The sequence below is a fragment of the Carcharhinus amblyrhynchos genome, chromosome 21 (assembly GCF_965287045.1).
Source record: "Carcharhinus amblyrhynchos chromosome 21, sCarAmb.v2.hapA, whole genome shotgun sequence".
Lineage (NCBI taxonomy): Eukaryota > Metazoa > Chordata > Chondrichthyes > Carcharhiniformes > Carcharhinidae > Carcharhinus > Carcharhinus amblyrhynchos.
Window position 1 is genome coordinate 1,791,152 of NC_137344.1, and position 15,607 is coordinate 1,806,758.

The window sequence follows — 15,607 nt, forward strand, 5'->3', positions numbered from 1 at the left end:
TCAGTTAGATCAAAGCTCATCCGTACCTCAACTCTATTTACTCACCTTTACTTATTTCCCTGGCTATTGTAACACAAAAGAAATCTAGCAATAAAATTTTAACTGCACCTTAACATCCACAGCTTTCTAGGGAAAAGTTCCAGATTTTGAGCAGCCTGAGGAGTAAGCACCGTTTCACTCCTGAACAAGTCATCCCAACCAATTAAATAGTTTCTGTATCGACCTTCTCAAAGCTGCAGTCACTTTAGACATCTTGATTAGATCACAGAACCCTCTAAATGAAAATACTATCAGCTTGTTTTTGTATTAAAAAGGGCAAACAGATCAATAAAGCACAGATCCTCTGCTCCAGTTTATTTTGGGCAATTGAATTTATAGATCTACATTTTAAAAATCAGAATGCAATTTTGGGAATGGTGAAGAATTCAGGAAATTTTAAAAATATTGCAATCAAGGTTTTAAAAAGTGTTCAGGTCTTTACTGACAGTAATTAGTATATACAAATGGGTGCATTAGCGATAAGCAGAGGAAAGGAAGCCCCAAGACATTATTTTTGAATTATTTTAATACAAACCTTTATCAATATAAACTATCAGTCCCTCTTAAACATGTAAGACACAGACTCAAAATACTTTTGTTATACTGTTTTTATCAAGTATTGCACAAGGTAGGTACAAAATTAATATTTACGATTACATTTGTCCATAATATATAGCAAAAAAAATTTATTTTACTTTTTTTAAACTCTTAACAGAAAATACAACTCTCATGTTTTCCAAAAAAGCTGAAATTTCTACACTTTAAACACCATCACTAAGGAATATCCTGTACACAATCTTAAGAGTAGTTTGATGCCTCTGAATAAGGATTTTTTTTTACAACGATTTGTAAAAAAAAATAGAATGCAAGCTATTGCAGCCATCACAGATCACTGTAGTAAAAAGATATAAATGCAATACCGTGTTGTAGAAACAATATATACTCTGATATTTTACAAACTTCATACTAAATTAAATTATACAATTACAAAAAGACCAGAAATCCCACTTTTATTAGTGCCAATTGTTAAATCAGCCCATGTCCTGTCCAAGTGTAAATACTGTTTGAGGAGGTCTCATCTCCACAACATTTTTCTATTTTGCTTTTTTTATTTATTTTTTATTTTTAAAAAGGTACACAGTCCATATAAAATCATTTTTGTGCTTGGTTGGCAAAAACAAAACTTTGAAGCTTCTTAAATAACCAAGCGCCAAACTACAAGCTTATTCCCCCCATTCCAAAAGACATTTGTAAAAAAGGAAAAAGTTATTCAAGGGGATTAAGGGGGGAAAAAAAACACCCTTGGGTTCAGTTAAGTTTACACTATTACAATTAGGGCTTAATATTTATATATAATGTATAGAATTTTCTTCCTGTTTTTAATTAGCCATGACTGGTTGGAACTGCTGGTTAGAATACTGCATGTTATTGAGGCTGAAATTCAGACCATCGACAAAGGATTTCTCATTGAGGCCTCCATAGGCAAACATGTCGAAGGCATTACCATACTGGAGAGGGCTGAGGTTTAGGGGACTCTCCCCTGGGAACATTGCACTGGTACCACCCTGCCCCTGGATGCCAGGGAAAACAAACTCCTTGGCATTGGGAGAGAGGGCTGAAGTCTTCTGCTGTTGCTGCTGGCTGCCCACACCAAGCCCATAGAGAGAGTGCATGGATGATGACATGTTTTTCTGCTTCAGCAGGTTATTCATGTTCAAGCCAAGGTTAGTGGGGGATGCACGAGCGACCTTATTGCGGCCGCTGCTCTTCATTTTGGTCGAGCCGAACTTTGTAGCAGCAAAAGTGGCAGTGGTGAATGTTAAAGGCTGGGCGGAACGAGGCATGAAAGTGGGGCTCACGGCAGCAGAGTGACCAAATGGGGGAGATGGGGAGCTGGATACAGATGAGCCCCCAGCTGGGTCACAAATGGGCATAAACACCTGGGCCTCAGGGTTGAAGCTGTTTTTGATTTCTTTGTCCAGATCTGTCCCGGTGTCATTGTTATCATCCACATACAGCACCTTGATGGGCCCCTTCTCTCCAATCTGATATGACACCTCAAAGGGGTCTATCCAAACACTCAAGTCCTGAGGCAGGTTGTCACGAACATCCTTCATGTCCAGTCCACTTTCTTTGGCAGCTTGCTCGATGACTGGGTCGATGGCCTCCCCTATGTGTATGCACCTGTACCCAGACCCTCTGTATGGCTTGTCTGGATACCAGTGACCTTCATATTTCTTCTTCAGCAGCCGTTCCAACTCCTCCCCAAAGATGTTGACTCGTCGCCTCGGGAGTTTATTGTACAAATACGAGATGATAAAATTGAGTGCTACTTGGATTTCAAGCTGCATAGCTGCTCAGTCACCAGAATGAGTTGTAAACTGCGTTGCAAACCAAAAGAAAAAATATATATTAACTCCTGAAAGGCAGTGTTTAGGACGCCTCAGATAGAAACTTCAGGTTTCTTACAAAGTGCTGGTTAGAATGGAATTTTTGTTTTCCTCAAGTGAGCAATGTTGTTTGTTCCTTGAAGGGGGGAAAAAACAAAAGTAAGAAGACGGCAAAATTTTAATGCCATTATTTCAATGTCACTTCCATCTTCATGTTATAACAGAGCAATTTTGAATATTTCCTGCTTTGCAGTTTAATCTTGTTACGTAGTTCCTTGCATTAAATGTTAAGCTATATAAAGAAAGAAGTTTACATGATCTGAAAAGGATCCAATTCCAAGCACCTTAAGTATTCTTTTAGAAAAACGCTAACTCAAAATTACAAATCAAACTAAAGCCCAATGGCCATTAAAAAATTGACAACCTTCAAAATAAATCAAGTGCCTACATCACAGATTGAGCAACTGAACCAATAGGTCAGAGGGCAGCAATCTGCAGAATCGGCAGCATTGCTCAGGAATAAATAACATCCTCAAAATAACCATGCAACAAATCCAAAGGGAAAAAAATGTGGGCTTCTTTTATTATTTATAATAGGTTTGCGTTTGCTCAGAGGAGAGGGATTATATTTGGAAAGGTCCCAGCTTCTTTTATGCACCAGGTCCCACATTGACGTCAAACACATGATTGTGAAGTGCACAGAATGAATGAACGTCACTGACTGCAAATACCAAACAGAATGCAAATGACCTGATTAACCATAGCCACACCAAAGACATGAGCACTATATCAGAGCTGGCCCAAACATAGGCACCTTCAATACCAAATCAAAAGATTCCAAGTACCAGGAGGGCAGAGACACCCTTTAAATACCATGCAGATTAAAACCAGGCACCAGCCAGCTTTATGCAAGCCCTTTAAATGCCACAGGCAAATTGCCAGCTAAATTACTAAGCCTTTTATTCCAGCTGCAGGAGGGTGATTACACCCAGCAATCAGACACAGTTAATTGCCAGAGGGGTGATCAAGATTTCAGTGCTATTGTTTGGAATACGGGCAATACAAGAACAAATATGCAGCATTTTATTAAATACTTTATAATGTCCTGCCAGAGGGAGGGCTGCTCCTTCACGGTTATTAGGCATACAGGCTTTTGGAGTGTCCATCATGGAGAAGTGAATGGATGGGGTCAGGGTCTGTTGGAGGAGTGCAGTGGGAAGAAGGTGGGAGCAGGGAAGAAGGTGGGTGCGGGGGGGGGGGGAAGCATGCCCTGGTATAGTGAGGGGGGCACACAGAGGGAGGGTGAAGGGATCCTAGGCAGTGTGGCAGTAAGGGCACCAAGGGATGAGGGGAGAGGGGAATGCAATACTGGCAGCATGCACTTGGGAAGCTATTGGGGGGGGTGGGAGCGGCGGCAGCCATGGCAGAGCAGTTGATGGGGCAAGAGAAGAAACTAACTCAGAGTTAGGGAAGGAGTCCCAAAGTGGAGTTGCTTGACTAGGAAGTGGTCAGGGTTGAAGAGAAAAGGTGAGGGTCAGGTCATCCCAGGGCAGAATGGGGGAGAGGCAGGGGACTCAGGGAACAGTGGTCCCAGAACAGGTATTGGGGGTCGGAGAGTGAGTGTTCAGTTAGGACATTATGGTGGGCGGGAAGATCTGGTGTGAGCAGGTCAGAGGAGATTAGGATGTGGGTTTCGCAGTAGGCAAGCTGGGTATGGGTGGGGGTGAGATTATGGATGGAGGAGTATTTGGGGACAGAAGGGAAGGAGGGTGCAGGTCGGTGGGGGGGGGGGGAGATGGGGAGGGTATTCGGTGGGGGGGGAGATGGGGAGGGTATTCGGTGGGGGGGGGGAGAGATGGGGAGGGTATTCGGTGGGGGGGGGGGGAGAGATGGGGAGGGTATTCGGTGGGGGGGGGGGAGAGATGGGGAGGGTATTCGGTGGGGGGGGGGGAGAGATGGGGAGGGTATTCGGTGGGGGGGGGGGGAGAGATGGGGAGGGTATTCGGTGGGGGGGGGGGGCGGATGGGGAGGGTATTCGGTGGGGGGGGGGGGGCGGATGGGGAGGGTATTCGGTGGGGGGGGGGGGCGGATGGGGAGGGTATTCGGTGGGGGGGGGGGCGGATGGGGAGGGTATTCGGTGGGGGGGGGGGGATGGGGAGGATATTCGGTGGGGGGGGGGATGGGGAGGATATTCGGTGGGGGGGGGGATGGGGAGGATATTCGGTGGGGGGGGGGATGGGGAGGATATTCGGTGGGGGGGGGGGATGGGGAGGATATTCGGTGGGGGGGGGGATGGGGAGGATATTCGGTGGGGGGGGGATGGGGAGGATATTCGGTGGGGGGGGGGATGGGGAGGGTATTCGGTGGGGGGGGGATGGGGAGGGTATTCGGTGGGGGGGGGATGGGGAGGGTATTCGGTGGGGGGGGGGATGGGGAGGGTATTCGGTGGGGGGGGGGATGGGGAGGGTATTCGGTGGGGGGGGGGATGGGGAGGGTATTCGGTGGGGGGGGGGATGGGGAGGGTATTCGGTGGGGGGGGGGATGGGGAGGGTATTCGGTGGGGGGGGGGATGGGGAGGGTATTCGGTGGGGGGGGGGGGATGGGGAGGGTATTCGGTGGGGGGGGGGATGGGGAGGGTATTCGGTGGGGGGGGGGGATGGGGAGGGTATTCGGTGGGGGGGGGGATGGGGAGGGTATTCGGTGGGGGGGGGGGATGGGGAGAGTATTCGGTGGGGGGGGGGATGGGGAGGGTATTCGGTGGGGGGGGGGGGGGATGGGGAGGGTATTCGGTCGGGGGGGGGGGGGGGGCTCTAACCGCCGCTGCCCAGGAGCCCGACTTCAAATAACAGCGAATCAACCGACCGAATGCGGCATCGCCCCCCCCCCCAAGCGGAGAATGTTCCAGTACTTACTCGGCTGTTCCTGGCGGTGGTGCAAATGGACAGTGAGGGAGAAGTTCGTTGCGATTTATTTTGTTGTCCTTTAAATTGTTTTTTAATATTCTTTGTGTTGTGACATTAATTTTATATATAGTATATAATTTTCTTCTTGTGGGCAGCGCAGCTCCTCCACCGCAGGTAGATCCCCCTCCACCCGGGAGCGTTTACAACTCATTGCCATCGGCCCGCAGCGCACTGCTATTTATAGCCTCGCTCCCTCCGCGGCCCCACAGCACGAGGGGGCGGAGCCACCTGACCGGCTGCATGCCCGAAACTACTTTATCATTATGCACGTCAGGGTGGTGGGCGGGAACCCACCGCTCTGCACTGTTTCGATTGGTCAGCAGGCAGACGGCAGTCACACCCCCTTTCCCGCTATGTTAATTAAACCTGGGGCGGGGCCGAGATGCTTCATCCGGATTGGCTGAGGGGGTCTATCCGTCAGCGCCTCACCATCCTGCCAGCCGCAGCTCTTTAAATGTAGGCCTCGAAAAATAGTACCTGTTGTTTTAACTCGTTCTTGTTAAAAATCAAACAGAACAGCAAAAGACACGAAACGCAATCACTTCAGTGATGGTTTGTGACAGGGTACAAATCGTTGTAATAATAAATTTCAGGTAAAAAGTATCGATGGAAACATCGTAACTCGTAAACATAGATCGCGGATGGACACTGAGTTACCGGTACCAGACTAAAAATATAAGGGACTGGCAGCGGCCTCATACTGATTGGCGGCAGCTGGCGGCGGGGGCGGGGACAATGGGCGGACCCTGCGTTCTGATTGGCTGCTAGGGTTGTGGGAGCGATCTGTGCTCTGATTGGCTGTAGGGGCGGGGCTGCAGGAGTGATCTGTGTTCTGACTGGCTGTAGGAACGGGGACTGCGGGAACAATCTGCGTTGATTGGCTGTAGGGGCGGGGCTGCGGGAGCACTCTGCGCTCTGATTGGTTGCCGGTTTCTAGGGCAGTTGATGTCGGGGAGGAGCGGGAGCGCGCGTCGTTCGCCAAAACAAATCGGTGTCGCGCGCCCGCGCGCGCTCATGGTGAGTCACGTCAGGGTGTGACAGTAGGCAGAAAGAAAGTACGGGAATGTATGTGTATATTTATAAATGGAAATGTATGCTAATGCGCTGCGCCTGGTGCCCCGATCCAGCCTCCGCAACGCCAGTCCGCTGAAGGGCTGCTGAAAGTCACAGAGGCCTGTGGTGCGCCTGCCCAATCAGAGGAGGGGGCGCGGCACTTGATGCGCAAGCGCGCAGTTACCCGAGCTGCCAGCGCCTGCGCATTGGCGCGCAGAGTGTCAGTGGGCTGGTCTCCCTGTTGCCCCGCCCCCTCGCCTCCCTGTGTTGCTGCAGTTGAAGGGAACGTTTCCTGTGAGTTGCCAGTGTGCGCAGGGCCAGGGTTAGTATTCCAGAGATATGAGTTCAGATACCACTATAGCAACTATGAGAATTTAAACCCAATTAATTTAATCATCTGCAATAAAATGCTTATCTTATTAATAATGATCATGAAAGTACCACATCATCACTAAGTAATCACAAATGTCTTCTGGGAGGGGGGTATGGAAATCTACCTTTTTTTACCTGGTCGAACGTGATTCCAGACCAAAAAGCACGGTTCACGTTTGTTGTGCAATGTCGGAGGTACTCTCTTTCAGATGGGATGTTAAACCGAAGTCCAATCTGCCTGATTGGATGTAAATCCCCAATTGGAAGAAGACGAGGGGAGTCCTCCCCAATGTCCTGGTCAATCTCTCTCCCTCAATCAACATCACATTTCCTGGTCACTATTGCTATTTCATTCAGATTTTAAAACAACGTTAGTGGAGGTGATGCCAACACAACAAAAGAGGAAGAAGCAACGTGGTTGATGCTTAACTACCCTGTGAAAAGGCCAAGCCACTCAGTCTAAGGTTAATTAGAGTAGGTAATAAAATGCTAGTCTTGCATTGATGCTCACATCTCAAGAGCTAATTAAAACATTCCCTGCAAACCATGCAATATGCTACTGTGCATTCTCTGCAGCTATGCTAATTCAGAGTGCATACCCTAACCGTTGTTTGGGACCAAAGGGAGAGTCATATTTAGCTGTTAAATTTAAGCATTGCAAACTTCAATGGGATGAGAAATAAAATGAACATAGTGAACAGAAATGAACTGTTAACTTGATAAACAATAGTAAGTATTCAAGTATTTGATATGATTTAAAACCAGTGCATAACCCTTTCTAAGGGCTGAATTACAGTGTCACACTGTGGGTGAGGCTGGAAAATGTAGCAAGCCATTCAAAATCCATTGACTTCAGCAGAAGAGGAAAATGTTGCTGATGGAAAATTCCACTCGATGGGATGAGCAGGAATTCCACTCGAAGGAAATGGAGAGCAGAAATCAGTGATGGAAGGTTGTTCATATTGCACCAACTCTTGGAATGAGGATGAAAGACAAGACAAGACATTTAACCTTAAACAGCAACAGCATCTTTATAATCAACAAACAACACAGAGTGACATTTTCCAGCAGTGGAGGTGGCTTGGCATTGGCTGCTGACAGGATTGAAATCTACAGTGTTTTGATCCCGCAAGATCCTGTTGTGGGGTTTGCCTTTGGTGAGACTGGAAGTTCTCACCAAAGATCTGGAAAACAGTATTAAGTTTAAATATAAAGTTTACATAAACAGATTTGACTTTTTTTGTTTAACAATGACAAATGTCAATGTGTAGGCCCCTTTCACTGGGCTAGCCCAGGAATTGAAAGGTAGCACTTTTCAGACCATTGGCTTATCCATGGAATACATTGAATTTGAACCAGAAATGGAAAAGAGGAAATTCAGCAGATTGTGAGAGCTATGAAAAGCAAAGAAGGGTACAAAAAGGAAATTGAGGAATAATTGCATGTCAGAAAACTCTGCTTACCATAGAAACATAGAAAATAGGAGGACAAGGCCATTTGGCCCTTTGAGCCTGCTCTACCGTTCATTATGATCATAGCTGGTCATCCAACTCAATAGCCCGTTCCTGCTTTTCCCGATATTTAAGAAAGGTAGTAAGGATAACCCGGATAATTAAAGGCTGGTGAGCTTGATGTCCGTGGTAGGGAAATTGTTGGAGAGGATTCTTAGAGATAGGATGTATGCGCATGTAGAACGGAATAAGCTCATTAGCGATAGACAGCATGGTTTTGAACATAAGAAATAGGAGCAGGAGTAGGCCAACTAGCCCTTCGAGCCTGCCCCGCCATTCAATAAGATCATGGCAGATCTGTCGTGGCTCAGTTCCACATTCCCGCCCTCTCCCCATAACCCTTAATCCCCTCTCTTATCAAAAACCCATCAACCCACGTCTTAAAAATATTTAGCGAGGTAGCCTCCACCTCTTCAACGGGCAGAGAATTCCAGAGATTCACCACCCTTTGAGTGAAGAAGTTCCTCCTCAACTCCGTTCTAAACCGCCCCCCCTTTATCTTGAGGCTGTGCCCCCTAGTCCTACTATCCTTTCTGAGCGGGAAGAGTCTCTCCACCTCTATCCTATCCATCCCATTCATCATCTTATACATCTCAATGAGATCTCCCCTCATTCTTCTAAACTCTAACAAGTACAAGCCTAATTTATTCAGCCTCTCCTCATAGCTCAACCCCCTCAACTCCGGCATCAGCCTAGTAAACCTCCTCTGCACTCCCTCCAAGGCCAAAATATCCTTGCGTAAGTACGGTGCCCAAAACTGCACACAGTACTCCAGCTGCGGCCTCACCAATGCCCTGTACAGCCGCAGCAAGACCTCCCTACTTTTATATTCAATCCCCCTCGCGATGAAGGCCAGCATCCCATCTGCCTTCCTGACCACCTGCTGCACCTGCAAGCTGGGTTTTTGCGACTCATGCACAAGGACCCCGAGGTCCCTCTGCACCGTCGCCTGCTGCAGTTTTTCTCCACGTAAGTAATAATCCTTCCTACCATTCTTCCTACCAAAGTGGACCACCTCACACTTGCCAACATTAAATTCCATTTGCCATTTCCTGGCCCATTTGCCCAGCCTATCTAGATCCTTCTGTAGACTCTCCCCACCCTCTGCACAATTTGCCGTTCCACCAATTTTGGTGTCATCAGCAAATTTCGACACCCTACACTCGGTTCCCTCCTCCAGATCATCTATATAAATGGTAAATAGCTGAGGCCCCAGCACCGACCCCTGGGGCACTCCACTAGTCACCATCCGCCAATCCAAATAGCATCCATTGACCCCCACTCTCTGCCTCCTATTTGACAACCAGTCTTCTATCCACGCTAACACCCTACCCCCAACTCCATGCCCCCTGACCTTCTGCAATAACCTCTTGTGAGGTACCTTGTCAAACGCCTTCTGAAAATCAAGAAAGACCACATCCACCGTCTCTCCTCTATCCACCGCCCTAGACACATCCTCATAGAACTCCAGTAAATTTGTCAGACATGACTTCCCTTTAACGAAACCGTGCTGCGTCTGCTCTATCAAGCAGTTCCCCTCAAGATGCCTCTCTTTTGTAAGAGAGAGGTCATGCCTCACAAATTTGGTTGCATTTTTTGAGGAGGTGACAAAAACAATTGACGAGGGAAGGGCTATGGATGTCATCTATATGGATTTTAGTAAAGTGTTTGACAAAGTCCCTTATGGCAGGTTGGTGCAAAAGCTTAAATCTCACGGGATAAAAGGAGAGCTAGCTAGATGGGTGGAGAACTGGCTTGGCCATAGAAGACAGAGGGTAGCAGTGGAAGGGTCTTTTTCCAGCTGGAGGTCTGTGTTCCGCAGCGCTCTGTACTGGAACCTCTGCTGTTTGTGATATATATAAATGATTTGGAAGAAGTGTAACGGGTGTGATCAGTAAGTTTGCGGACGACACAAAGATGGTCAGACTTGCGGATAGCGATGAACATTGTCAGAGAATACAGCAGGATATAGAAAGGCTGGAAAATTGGGCAGAGAAATGGCAGATGGAATTTAATCCAGATAAATGCGAAGCATAAATGCGATGCATTTTGGTAGAATTAATGTAGGGGGAAGCTATACAATAAATGGCAGAACCATCAGGAGTACAGACACACAGAGGGACCTAGGTGTGCAGGTCCACAGAACCTTAAAGGTAGCAGCGCAGGTGGAGAAGGTGGTGAAGAAGGCATATAGCATGCTTGCCTTTATAGGATGGGGCATAGAGTATAAAAGTTGGCGTATGATGTTGCAGTCATAGAGAATGTTGGTTCGGCCACATTTGGAATACTGCGTCCAGTTCTGGTCGCCATGCTACCAGAAGGATGTGGAGGCTTTGGCGAGAGTACAGAAAAGGTTTACCAGGATGTTGCCTGGTAGGGAGGGTCTTAGCTATGAGGAGAGATTGGGTAAACTGGGGTTGTTCTCCCTGGAAAGACGGAGGATGAGGGGCAACCTATTAGAGGTGTATAAAATTGTGAAGGGCATAGATAGGGTGAACTTTTTCCCAGTTCGGAGGTAACAAACACAAGGGGTCACAGGTTCAAGGTGAGGGGGGCGAGGTTTAACACAGATGTCAGAGGGATGTATTTTACACAGAGGATGGTTGGGGCCTGGAATGCACTGCCAAGCAAGGTGGTAGAGGCGGACACGTTGGGATCATTTAAGACTCATCTGGATAGCCACATGAACAGACTGGGAATGGAGGGATACAAACAAATAGTCTAGGTGGAAGCATGAGCGGCGCAGGCTTGGAGGGCTGAAGGCCCTGTTTTCTGTGCTGTACTGTTCTTTGTTCTTTGATATTTTTTGATCCTTATCGCCCCAAGAGCTATATCTAACTCGCCTTAAAAAAACACAATGTTCTGACCTCAACTACTTTCTGTAGTAATGAATTCCATTGGCTCACCACTCACCAGGTGAAGAAACTTCTCTTCATCTCACTCCATAGAATCATAGAACATTACAGCACAGAAACAGGCCTTTTGGCCCTTCTTGGCTGTGTCGAACTATTTTTCTGCCTAGTCCCTGGACCTGGACAATATCCCTCCACATTCCTCTCATCCATGTACCTGTCCAAGTTTTTCTTAAATGTTAAAAGTGAGCCTGCACTTACCACTTCATCTGGCAGCTCATTCCACACTCCCACCAGTCTCTGCGTGAAGAAGCCCCCCTCTAATATTCCCTTTAAAGTTTTCCTCCTTCAATCTTAACCCATGTCCTCTAGTTTTTTTCTCCCCTAGCCTCAGTGGAAAAAGCCTGCTTGTATTCACTCTATCTGTATCCATCATAATTTTATATACCTCTCAAATCACACCTTATTCTTCTACGCGCCAGGGAATAAAGTCCTAACTTATTCAACCTTTCTCTGTAACTCAGTTTCTCAAGTCCTGGCAGCATCCTTGTAAACCTTCTCTGCACTCTTTCAACCTTATTAATATCCTTCCTGTAATTAGATAACTAAAACTGCACACAATACTCTAACTTCGGCCTCACCAATGTCTTATACAACCTCACCATAACATTCCAATGCTTATACTCAATACTTTGATTATAAAGGCCAGTGTTCCAAAAGCACTCTTTACAACCCTATCTACCTGTGACACCACTTTTAGGGAATTATGTATCTGTATTCCCAGATCCCTCTGTTCTAGTACATCTTCAGTGTCCTACCATTTACCTTGTATGTTCTACCTTGGTTTGTCTTTCCAAACTGCAATACCTCACACTTGTCTGCATTAAACTCCATCTGCCATTTTTCAGCCCACCTTTCTAGCTGGTCCAAATCCCTCTGCAAGCTTTGAAAACTTCCTCACTGTCCACTACACCTCCAATCTTTGTATCATCAGCAAATTTGCTGATCCAATTTACCACATTATCATCCAGATCATTGATATAGATGACAAACAACATCTATATGGGACCCAGCACTGATCCCTGTGGCACACCACTAGTCACAGGCCTCCACTCAGAGAAGCAATCCTCCACTACCACTCACTGGCTCCTTCCATTGAGCCAATGTCTAATCCAATTTACTACCTCTCCATGTATACCTAGTGACTGAACCTTCCTAACTAACCTCCCATGCGGGACCTTGTCAAAGGCCTTACTGAAGTCCATGAAGACAACATTCATTGCCTTCCCTTCATCCAATTTCCTGGTAACCTCCTTGGTTAAATATGACCTACCACACACAAAGCCACATTGACTCTCCCTAATAAGTCCCTGTCTAGCCAAGTATTTGTAGATCCTATCTCTTAGTACTCCTTCCAATAATTTACCTACTACTGATGTCAAACTTACCAGCCTATAAATTCCCAGATTATTTTTTGAGCCTTTTTAAACAACAGAACATGAGCTATCTTCCAATCATCTGGCACCTCACCCATGGATACCGACATTTTAAATATATCTGCCAGGGCCCCTTCAATTTCAACACTAGTCTCCTTCAAGGTTCAAGGGAATACTGTGTCCGGTCTTGGGGATTTATCTACTCTGATTTACCTCAAGACAGCAAGCATCTCCTCCCCTTTAACCTGCATAGGTTCCATGACCTCCCTACTTGTTTGCCTTAAGTCCATAGCCTCCATGCCAGTTCCCTTAGTAAATACGGATGCAAAAAACCCATTTGATATCTCCCCCATTTCTTTTGGTTCCATACAAAGCCGACCACTCTGATCTTCAAGAGGACCAATTTTATCCGTTACTATCATTTTGCTCCTAAAAGGTTTACCCAATATCTTTAGACTATGACTCCTGGTTCCTCCATCGAGAATGTCCTTCTTGCATCTATGCTGTCTAGTCTTGTTAGAATGTTATATGTTTCTATAAGATCCCCCCTCAATCTTCTAAACACCAGCAAATATAATCCTAGTCAACTCAATCTCTCCTCATACACCAGTCCCAGGAATCATTATTTTCTGTACTCCCTGTATAGCAAGAACATCCTGCCTCAGACAAGGAGACTAAAACTGCAACAATACTCCAAGTGCAGCCTCACCAAGGTCCTGTATAATTGCAGCAAAATATCCCTGCTCCTGTACTCTAATTGTCTCATTATGAAGGCCAACATACCACTTGCCATCTTCACGGCCTGCTGAACCTCCATGCTTACCTTCAGTGACTGGTGTATAAGGACACCCAGATCTTATGGTACATTCCACTCTCTTAATTTGTAGCTATTCAGATAATAATCTGCCTTCCTGTTTCTACTACCAAAGCTGACAATAAAAATTTTTATGAATATATTGAGAGAGTAGTAAAAGCAAATATTGTCCCATTTGCTTTAACCTATTACTTTTCTCATTTTAGGTTACCTACTGATTATATTTTATTTTCCAAGTGGACATCTAATTTCTAATGAAAAGTTCAGGCAAGGTGACTGTATAATAAGGAAATGGAAGATTTGTTAAATGAATACATATGTTTTGAAAGTAAAACAAGAGGAGAAAATACCAGCCATTCAATGGAACCTTCAAGTTTAAAGTTCATTTATTAGTATCACAAGCAGGCTTACGTAACACTGCAACAAAATTATTGTGAAAATCCCCTTGTCGTCAAGTCAAGGAGATGAATATAATGTATTTAATACAAGTTTATAAAAAGTAATATTGGAGAAAGTAATGGGCCTTAAGAAAGACAAATGTCTGGGACTTTGGGATGTTTAAAAAAATAGGCAAGGAAATAACTGATGTTCATAACGTTCCATAACTTTGTAGATTTGGAAATTATACCATTGGATTGGAAAATTGCAAATGTCAGTCCTTTATTTGAGAGGAGAGGGCTGCCAAGTAAGTGCAGACTTATCAAGTTAACATCAATGTATAGAGTGGTTACCTAAATCAATCATGAGAGACAGAATTACTGAGCTCCTGGATAAATATCAGCTATTGAAAGGCAGTCAGAATGAATTAGCGAAGCGTAGGTGAATGGAAGAAATTAGTGGCATGGTGGATAGGGCAATGTCTGAGGACATTGTCTCTGGAGTTTCCCAAGCATTTAATAAGGTTTCACATAAGAAATTATTAACTAAACTGGAGCTTGTGGAATTGGAGGGAATGTTGTAACATGGGTCAGTAATTGGTTAGAAGGAGGAATCAGAAATGCTTGATTGGCAGATAAGATAAGTCATGTTCTCCAAGGATATGCGCTGGAGTCTTAGTTTTTCACCACATATAACAGTGACTTGGATGGAGGAATAGAGAATTGTATATCCACGTTTGCAATGACACTGTTAGGTGGTGCAATAAGTTGTGTGGTTGGGAGCAGAAAGTTACAAAAGGACAGAGGCAGAAAAGCAATGGCAATTTAGTGGCATGGAGTTCAGTGTGGGGGAAGTGTGAGGTCATCTATTTTAGATTGGAGAAAGATAAATTGGAATCTTTTCAGCCTACTGAGGGACTTGGAGCTGAGACAGAGTGATTCTGGTAGGGCCCCATTTTGAAACTGTTCAGTTCTGGGTATTAGAAACATAGAAACTAGAAGCAGGAGTAGACCATTCAGTTCTTCGAGCCCGCTCTGCCATTCATTTTGATCATGGCTGATCATCAAATTCAATATCCTGATCCCTCCTTCCTCCCATGTCTCTTGATTCCTTTAGCCCCAAGAGCTACATCTAATTTCTTCTTGAAATCAGACATTTTGGCCTCGACTACATTCTGTGGTAGTGAATTCAACACATTCACCACCCTTCTGGGTGAAGAAAATGATGTAACTCAGGAGGATATATTGGCCTTGGAGAGGGTGCAGCATGGATTCAGCAGAATACTGGTTTGAAAGGGTTAAATTATGAGGACAAGTTGCGTAAATAAATGTGATTGTATTCCCTTGTGCTGAGAAGGTTGAGAGTTTAAATTGATAAAGGGGTTCCTTCCAATGAGTAGATAGAGAAGAAACTGTTTCCTACAGTTGGAAGGGGTATCTAGAACATGAGGGTAGAATCATTACATTCAAGGTAGGGCTTTCAGGAATGAAATCAGTAAGAATTTCCTCACACAAATGAGAATTTGGAACATACATGCCAAATAGCTGTGAATGCTGGGAGATCATTGAAATTTCAGAACTGAGATGGAGAAAGGTGGATAATAGTAGCTGAAGTACAGATCAGCCATAATCTGATGGAATGGTGAACAGGCATGTTGGACAGAGTGACTGACTGCTGCTCCTTTCTTCCTGATCTCTTAGTCCGTTGCACCTGCATAACCCTGCAACCCACAAGCATACATTCTCAGCAGGAAGCATTCTCTACAGTTTTGCAGCCTGCTAGTCTCCAACCTTTGCAAT

General features: G+C 45.5%; 1 protein-coding gene and 1 long non-coding RNA gene across 3 annotated transcripts in view; one reads left to right on the forward strand and one right to left on the reverse strand.

The window, feature by feature from the left end:
• Positions 1-549: 549 nt before the first annotated feature.
• tob1a (transducer of ERBB2, 1a) lies at positions 550-5,551 on the reverse strand. Of its 2 annotated transcripts, none has more exons than XM_080209262.1 (2): positions 5,342-5,551; positions 550-2,420 (listed from the first exon to the last, which is right to left on the reverse strand). In XM_080209262.1, the coding sequence occupies exon 2, from the start codon at positions 2,388-2,390 to the stop codon at positions 1,419-1,421; it is 972 nt and encodes a 323-aa protein (XP_080065388.1). In that variant the 5' UTR covers positions 2,391-2,420; positions 5,342-5,551; the 3' UTR covers positions 550-1,418. The 2 variants fall into 2 exon arrangements, with proteins under 2 accessions (XP_080065388.1, XP_080065387.1); XM_080209261.1 differs by having other exon boundaries at positions 550-2,565.
• A 794-nt stretch (positions 5,552-6,345) lies between these two features.
• LOC145356525 (uncharacterized) overlaps positions 6,346-15,607 on the forward strand; it is a 75,292-nt gene continuing 66,030 nt past the window's right edge. The window contains exon 1 of the long non-coding RNA XR_013889161.1: positions 6,346-6,409. This is a non-coding gene — a long non-coding RNA (uncharacterized LOC145356525). The remainder of the gene's footprint in view (positions 6,410-15,607) is intronic.